This window comes from Sardina pilchardus, chromosome 15 (assembly GCF_963854185.1).
Source record: "Sardina pilchardus chromosome 15, fSarPil1.1, whole genome shotgun sequence".
Classification (NCBI taxonomy): domain Eukaryota; kingdom Metazoa; phylum Chordata; class Actinopteri; order Clupeiformes; family Clupeidae; genus Sardina; species Sardina pilchardus.
In genome coordinates, this window is record NC_085008.1 from 3,853,795 (window position 1) to 3,862,277 (window position 8,483).

At 39.7% G+C, this 8,483-nt stretch overlaps 1 protein-coding gene across 5 annotated transcripts in view; it reads right to left on the minus strand.

Moving 5' to 3' along the window:
- Positions 1–8,209, minus strand: part of lhx9 (LIM homeobox 9) — a 9,644-nt gene extending 1,435 nt beyond the window's left edge. Inside the window, exons 1-6 of one of the 5 annotated variants that reach the window (XM_062557010.1) lie at positions 7,736–8,209; positions 7,008–7,067; positions 6,495–6,697; positions 5,745–6,100; positions 2,472–2,674; positions 1–1,670 (exon numbers count right to left, since the gene is read on the minus strand). The exon at positions 1–1,670 is cut by the window's left edge and continues 386 nt beyond it. In XM_062557010.1, coding sequence (XP_062412994.1) covers positions 1,416–1,670; positions 2,472–2,674; positions 5,745–6,100; positions 6,495–6,697; positions 7,008–7,067; positions 7,736–7,909 — 1,251 coding nt within the window. In that variant the 5' untranslated portion in view covers positions 7,910–8,209 and the 3' untranslated portion in view covers positions 1–1,415. Of the gene's footprint in view, positions 1,671–2,471; positions 2,675–5,744; positions 6,104–6,494; positions 6,698–7,007; positions 7,068–7,735 lie in introns of all 5 variants that reach the window. The other 4 variants (XM_062557009.1, XM_062557012.1, XM_062557011.1 and 1 more) reach the window with 4 other exon arrangements.
- Positions 8,210–8,483: the final 274 nt, after the last annotated feature.

Genomic DNA, 8,483 nt, shown 5'->3' on the forward strand with positions numbered 1-8,483 from the left:
ATCTAAAGTACCGCTTTTTGTTCTACATTAGAACAGATTTCGACACTTACAATGAAATGTTAAAACCCCAGCAAAGTATTTTTTTTTATCTTTCTCTGTCCCTCTCTCCCTTCAGCACCCAGAAAAAAAACAGGATTATTTTTGGTCTGTTCAGTGGCAAGTGTCCATAAAGAAAATAAATTGAGTCCAAAAAATCTTCATATTAAAAAAAAGAAAATAAAAGAGAAAAAAAATATGGTTGACATTTTTTTTCTCTAGATTGGCTCCTTCACAATATTCCTGCTGTCTGAGGTCATGAGAAAATTTTGTAGTCAGCTCTACATCCCCACAACACCACCCTTACACCCCATGAAATGATGCAACACCTTCCCTCCTTCAGAGTCTCGTCGTCACCCTGAGCATCATGAAAATAATGCACTTTTCACTGGGCACTACATGTCGTTGTGCAAATGTGTCAGGACTACTGTCGGGCTGAACTACTGTGAAGCCAACTGATTGATGCTAGTTAGAAAAGTGCTCTCTGGTATATGTAAGACAATCAATTAAGAAACAGTGCCCATCCTCCAGCTTTCTATTCTTTTGAGAATTTGAATCACAAATACATGGTTTCCGACACAAATGTCTATTCGTAATTGATGAGTTTTAACACTCAAACAAAATCAAGAAATATAGAATTTACCTGCCGTTTGACAGGTACCGTACTGTTTTACACCCAGTCATAGGATTTACCAATAGGATCTATTTGCTTGGCAAAACAAATTTTTGTTCTAGCCTTGTGTCTGATAACAATCTAATTAATTAACAAAACATTTATCTGTCATGAATATGGTATCGCAGTTGATTTTATCCGCACATTCTACAAAATAATATTTCAAACATTTCCACAAAGGAAATATTAAAATATGCTTTAATAGAACACTGCAGACATAGCGCATATTGTACATACATATTTATTTTTGGGCAAGAAATGGGATTTAAAGTTAAATTACACGTAAGCCACCATAAAGTCAATTTAGAAATCAAATAAATGACACAAACTGAACAGTCCCAATAATTATGTCTTAACCAATCTTCCAAGTCGATGATAGTCAGCCCCTTAACAACTACCAAAGATCTCCACACAAAAACAAATATCTAAAAATACATTGACTGCGAACTCAGCTGCCAAGCAGATGCCAATGCTTCACATCAATATGATTTTTTCATTAATTTCATTTCTGAGCTCTTTGCTTTGTCCAGGGATATTCCCTGGTGACTTGAGGGTGTGTCTGATTTAATCATAATAATAATTATTATTATTCTTTTAATAATCAGGATTATAAATGTAAAATTGGAGGAGGAAGACAAAAAAAACAGAAACAAAAAACAAACATAGAGAAAAAATAAAGTTATGTAACCAAAAATGTAATCCCGTGTTAGAAAAGATTTGTCAAGGTAGTTTGTGAGGGGCTCCCCGAGTCCTGGCTGTCCAGACTAGAGGTGACTGAGGTGACTACAGTGATTGAGGGATTGGTCAGGTCTGTTAGTGTGGTGGCCGTGCTGGGGGGAGTGAGCGCTGAGCCATCGGCGGAGGGCGGAGGCAGTGACGAACCGTCGGCCTTATCAACACCCCCGTTCTCCTGCCGCAAAATGTTCCTTCTGAATTTGGCTCGTGCGTTTTGGAACCAAACCTGCAAACCAATCCCAACGTCTTTACTTTTTAAAGTGTCTACTTTCTAACAGGCCATTTTGTTATTATTTAGATATATTTTATAAATATTATTTAATCTACATTTTAGATTTGTTGGATCATTAACATAATTAAGAGCATCTACGTGACTAAAGGAAATGCTGCAAGAGTAGGCCAATTTTGGTGGTTATTGTTGTTCGATCATTGCTGTTTTTGCATCTGTTTCAAAATTAGGAAGGTATAGCCAGCTGGTACAAGAATGTTGCTTCCACCCAGATGTTGGCTATATATTGTCTTACATTGGACTTCTACAGAATGCTTTGTCATGGTGGTATATCACATAAAATAGTATATTCTATATACCCCATTAGACAACTGGATTTTAACAAATTCAAAGGAAAAATGTATTCTCACTCATTTTGACATAAATGATGCATCTCTAATATCCGTTTTGCACCACATGTCTGGGAATCTTTAATAATAAGCAGTGGATGAAACATGTATACACATTTCTCTCACTGTCTACTCTGAAAGACCTGGTGTACACTCAGGTTGACAACTTGGCAATTCAATGCAATGACACAGAAACAGCTTCAGATAAGTCTGCATTAAAACTCATTAGAAGTGTAAACTCAAAAGAGATGGGATGCATGGGGTCAAATCATTGTCTGATCAGGGAAGATGTTATGATGTGGTGACTTGGGAGAGGAGGACAGACAGACAGACAGAGACACGAGGTATGGACTTTTGTTTTGGGTTGATATGGGGAAGGGGGTAACATTGTAAGCTAATGAGGGCTTACCTGTAGAACTCTTTTGGTCAGGCCTGTCTTCTGGGCCAGTTGTTTTAAATCCTTGGCGTCCGGATTGTGGTTAATGGCGAAGTAGGATTTCATGGTGCGGAGCTGGTGGTGCTTGAAGGAGGTGCGCATGCGTTTGGTCTTCTGGGAGGGTGGGTAGGACTGCTGATCTCGATCCAGGTGATCCGCTTCGTTTTCGTTACAACCTGAGCAGGGATGATTGGAGGAGGAGGGGAGGTGGGGGGTGGGGGGTAGGTGTGGGGGAGAAGGAGACAGGAGAGGAGACTGGCGTCAGAAGCAGAGCGAGAGATGCACAGATGGTGTGCGGAGTCTCCGCGCCTACTGAAGTGTTGATCAGTGCACACAGCTGATCAAGCAGGTCCTAGCTGTCGGTGCATTCTCCACTAAGACATTTGTATGAAGAGATTGGGGGGATAGAGGGGGGAGGCAAAAAAGCAAAATAAAACAAGCAAAGTTGTTAATTAAATGAGAAATCTGAGGTCTGTTCGCCTGTGTGCTCCATAATCGGGAGTGTTAATGGAAATATGCAGACAGGGATGCTTAATTTAAAAGAGCCAAAATCAGTTATTACTGTGTGACTAAAAATGAAGAGCACAAAAAAAGAATGATCCCATAGATAAATCTCTAGAATACATGCTGAGGGGAATTTCTTCATAAAAATGAATAGCATGCCAAAAAACACTATCAGCTTTTCTAACACACGGTCCTACAATAAGCTATCGATTAGATAAGCCTGTGCCTATTTGGTACATAGCCCTTATTCTGTGATGTATTATATTAGGCTATATTGTTTGATACGTTTTCAAACGTTAAACCTTTCTTAAGACTTGTCCCCCCCAAAAAAGTCAAGAAGCTGCAAATATGTGTATACTGCATGGGTCTGTCAAAAGTTGACAACCTGTTTCCAAACAGCCCCATGGCTGGGTGTTGATAATGTTGGCAGTGAGGTGTTAATGAGGACAACAAAACCTGCCATTCCATACTGGTTTCCAGAACGATGTGTGACACAAAATGTAGTTTGTTTAGAAATGTCATCTCGTCCAGGCCTACCAGATGATTATGCTGTCAAGTGGTTTGTTTATTCTGGATACCTATTAATTGTAAAACCACTTAATTATACTGCCAAGTTGCTTGTTAGCCCATGTGCAATTCCTTGATATTGCTCTTTGTGTCTATGGAGTAGGCGATTTCTGCCTGAAAATGGTGCACAGGATTTTTAAATGGAAACAGACCACATTAGGACAAATGTAGGCTATTCGTTCAAAATCGGCCTTGTTAAATGTTTAGCCTATATAACGCCCAACTGGGCCAATACTGCGAAGCAGGTGGGTTTTATTTTGACAATGTATCGATAATATTGCATGTATTTTCGAATTTGTAATTTTATCTGATCTTATTTAACTTATCCTTTTCCTCTGCACGGATTCGAGCCTGTTCTATTTATATGGGGGAAAGTATATATAGCCTATTATGTGCATATGGTAGGTTTCGCCATTATGCCACTAATAATGTTTTTTTTATTATTATTATTTATTCCAGTATCATCCAGCAGGGGTCTCTGTCAGCAAATGTGCAAGGAGACAAATTAGTAACAACAGTCAAGCTAGAATTTTGTGTTAGGATATGCCTAAACTATTAGTTTTTACTCCTATTACCAGCTCATCGTATTAGGCTATTGCAAATATTAGACTGAAAATATTAAATGTTCCCATGATGAATAGACTACACGCTTTGTTTGAAAATACATTTTTTGTTGTTGTAGGCCCGGTGGCTGTTTTGAGTATTTGTCCTCCTAAAATCCGATTACGTTTGGAAACAATTGCTTAAAAGGAAATGCTTCTCATGAATAATATCATTGATATCCTTAACAAGCATTTAACGCCAATCTCGATGGTATCTTATCATCCCAAAACATCGCTTTGAAATTAATAAATATTACGGATAAATTAACAAAGATAGACATGGCACATTAATTGCTACAATTATGGCATATTGGGAGACTTGGGAAGTGGTAGGCCAGGCTACAGTTTATCTTGGTCGATTAGGCCTACACTGAACAACTATGACTATGATAACAAATGAGGCAATGTCACAAAACATATTCCGCATCCGAAACCATATAGACTATTGCTTCTACACGTTTCATTAATGAAAAAAAAAAGTTCCATTGCCCAATGGTCTCCTAATGCTGGGAACTTTAGTGACCTTCAAGCGGCCATTTTAAAACTGGTTGCAAGCCAGGGATTCCGACGTCACCTTTAATTAACACAGAACAATTAACACGCAGATTACCCTCACTTCTCCCCATTCATGAAGAACAGCAGAGACCTGGCACACAAAGCCAAACTTTCTCAAGCAGACACTAATTGCTACAGCGACAACAAAAGAAGCACTGCGGGCATGGATTAGGCTACGACATTCAGTGTTTGAATATAAGTTTTTTTCCTTGCTGATTTGCAAAGTAATGCAGGGCTATGACGGCTTTGCCAACTACACAAGCAGAGGGAACATTAGGAAACCGTTCCGTGCGAAAACCTCTGCCGCAAGACCAAATTACTATGATCTCTTGCACGTGGATGGGCGTAGGTCATGAGTTCATTCTTTAAATCTTGTTGATACGTGAACTGGCAACATTACAGTTCTGTAGTTATTAATTGGTACTCGTAGGCCTACATGAGGCTATAGGACCATTTATTATTGCATGATCATTAAAGGTCCATTTAAATTAAACAATTTACAACGTCATCTATTTAACTAGACTAATATCATAATAATAACAATAATAATAATATTAATAATAATAATAATAATAATGGTAATAATAATTATAATAATAATAATTACGAGAATTTGAGGAATCAAGGCCTTTAGGAAATACATTGGCCTATGGTTGAAATAAGGTACACAAAATAAGAACAGAAAAAAAAGACAGATCAGCTCCTAATGCTTTGCCTCTCTAAATAGTCATTTGACATGTGTAAATAAGAAAAACTAGACTGCCATAAGAAATGTGCTTGGTCATAAGAAAATGTAGTCAACATCATGCACACATGCAAGCATACGCGCGCGCTCACACACACACACACACACACACACACACACACACACACACACACACACACACACAGACTCAATCACAAACACACACATTCGGTGCATGACCAGGAGCGGACGCGACAATGAATCTATATCACGTGCGTTTTGACATAATATTTGATTCCTTTCAGCTTTATCCACACACAACAGCCGACTCACCTGAGTTGTAACTGGCTATGTCTATCCCCATGGCCGGACTTTTCCGCTTCCTGGGCCTTCCCTTCTGAACAGTCCCGCCGGTGCCGTTAAAGTAAGGCAAAGCTAGGCCTGCGCCTTTGGCTGCTAACTCGGCGTAGTTCAACTGGGGGTGGTAGTCTCCCTGCACAAGGGTCTCGAAATGAGCCCTGCAGTAAACCAAGTTGTCTTTCATGCCGAAATGGTCGCCCGTCGTCAGTGTCTTGTTGCAGGTAGTGCACGTGAAGCAACTGAGATGGTACACGGAGTCCCTTGCTCGCATCACCATTTCCGAGGCCGAGATCCCGAGGTGGCAGCGGGCACATCTCTGCACGGAGAACCTTCTGGAACAGGAAAAAAATATTTACAATTTCTCCTTAATCAGCACAAACAGTAATTTTGTAGGGTAACATAGGGTAACATAAGGTTAATGGCGTTTGGACACTGGCCTGTTGATTCTTAACCTATGTCCAGACTATATCATTTGCTGACTTAAACATTACCAGAACTGGACTTGGTGTGAAATATAAGTGCATCTATTCATCCTAATTGATGGAAATCAGTTATGACAGTTTTCTTTAAGTGCATTTTACTACAGGACTTGCTTAAAGCCCGAAGATGCAAGGGATGCATTTTAGACAATGCTACATGTTTTCCAAAAGGACGTGATCCAGTCTAAGAGCTTTTTCCAATACGGTATTAATAGTAACCATTTCCAAAACACCTTGTTCTTACCTGTAGTAATCCTCTTTGCAGTAAATGCTACCATCCTTGGCGAAGCATGTGAGTTCTGACTCCAGGGCCAGTTTACATTCACAGCACTTGAGACACCTGAGGTGCCACTGCTTGTCCACAGCCAGCAGGTAGTATCTGTCCGAGATCTTTCCCCCACAGCCGGCGCACAGGGCAGGCTTCTCCGGATTCATGGAGGGCATTGTCTGGGATAATCATACAGAAACATCATTCATACAGAGTGCAGTCGAGATTATTACGCATGTAAAATATACGAATACAATCAGACCAGGGACACATTGTAAACGTCTATTTGTAAGAGTTTTTTGTTTTAGATAATAAAACAAATCTAAACCACATATAGGCCTACTTAATTAAATGTGTCACATCCTAAATGTATGGTTCTGCCAGGGCAACCTGACAATAACGGTGATTTCGTTGAATTAGGCTACTGTATTAAATTATTTTACATTATGCTTTCCAAAAAAATGTAAATATGATTCATAATTTGCTTACTTTGAAATCCAAGTTGATTTCAGAGGTATGGCCAAACAGCATAGTGTATTCACGGAATGACTTGAAAATGAATAAGATGAATTGAACAGTGATTTAGAGTCGTTTTACATTTTTCATTGATGACAAAAATGAACATGTATATTTCGTTTTGTTGTTAATGTATTCAGAAATTCAGAAATGGCCTAATTAGATGTATGCTACATGCATCAGCATCAGCCTGTAAGTTAGTTTATATTGTCCCTCACTTTTAGGAACTTGAGTACAGTTTTCTTCGTAATACTGGCCTATCATTATTGACATTTTCAACTTACAAATGTTACAAACTTGGAACCAGTTGCTTCAAATTGTTTGAGTTCAATAATTGGCAGGATAATGAAAGCACATAATCAGTAGCCTAATACATAGGGCAGTAGCCTAATTACAATGAAATGATCTGTCAACCATAATTATGGTATTTGGCACTTTAGTGATTTAAACAAACAGTTGTAGCCTCGTGTTAACCTCATGTTGGAACCAGTGGCTTCATGCAATTATGAGGTCGGATCGTTTGTTATCCCTCACTCGAGTTAAACATGTCATGTCGATAGGGCTAGTCTTGCCACTAAACTTAAGTGGATATTTTACCGACTTCCTAGCATCTTGAGGCCATCGGAACTATTGCTGAACGTGAGTGGAACTGGAGGATATTACGAAAATGAAGAACTCATAAATAAGACCTAAAATCTTACCGTTTCTCTTCCGTTCATTTGCACCCCTTTGGCGAGACGAGAATCCGTTTTGGATCTCCTCTCCATCTCCTCCATGATTCCTTGAATGTGATCCCCGGAGATGCCGTGGAAAAGCATGGCTGCTGGACGCAATGTGCAACTGCTTTCTTTTGCCTTGCACCCCACAACTTCCATATACAGCCTTCCCTTTCGCAATCTTAGCGCATCTGAGATCTGCTGTTGGAGATTCACACAGATGAGTTGCAATGCCTCAATTTGTTGCAAGCCAACTGAACATATGAAGCGTCCAGGAGCAGAGGAAATCTTAAGAGCGACTCCCCCTCCTTGCAAGAAAGGGAAAAAACACAGACACACACACCCACAGCAAGAAAACCAAGTATAGTCCAGACGATAAGGCAGTCGAAGTAGAACCCAAAAGAATAACCTAATATTGTTGTCAGCTTTAACCTTTTGTGTTTTCAGGAAATTAAAAAAAAGTCCTCAATTTCCTTGTTAGTGTGCTTTAGCCGTTGAAGGTCAGGTTGGGACTGGCTGATTTTGGAGAGCCGTGTCCTATTTGTGCAGTGAAAGAGAGAGAGCACAAGCCTGCCCAGTTGGGATCATTGGGTAGGAGGAGTTCCCCATCTCTTCATTGCCACTGATTTCTGTTCTCCAACAAAGAGACCTGTCCCTCTCTTCACAAAGCCCCCTGTGATGGGCAGCACCAGCCTGGAGAAAGCATTTGGTATTGACAATTTACTTCTTTTTT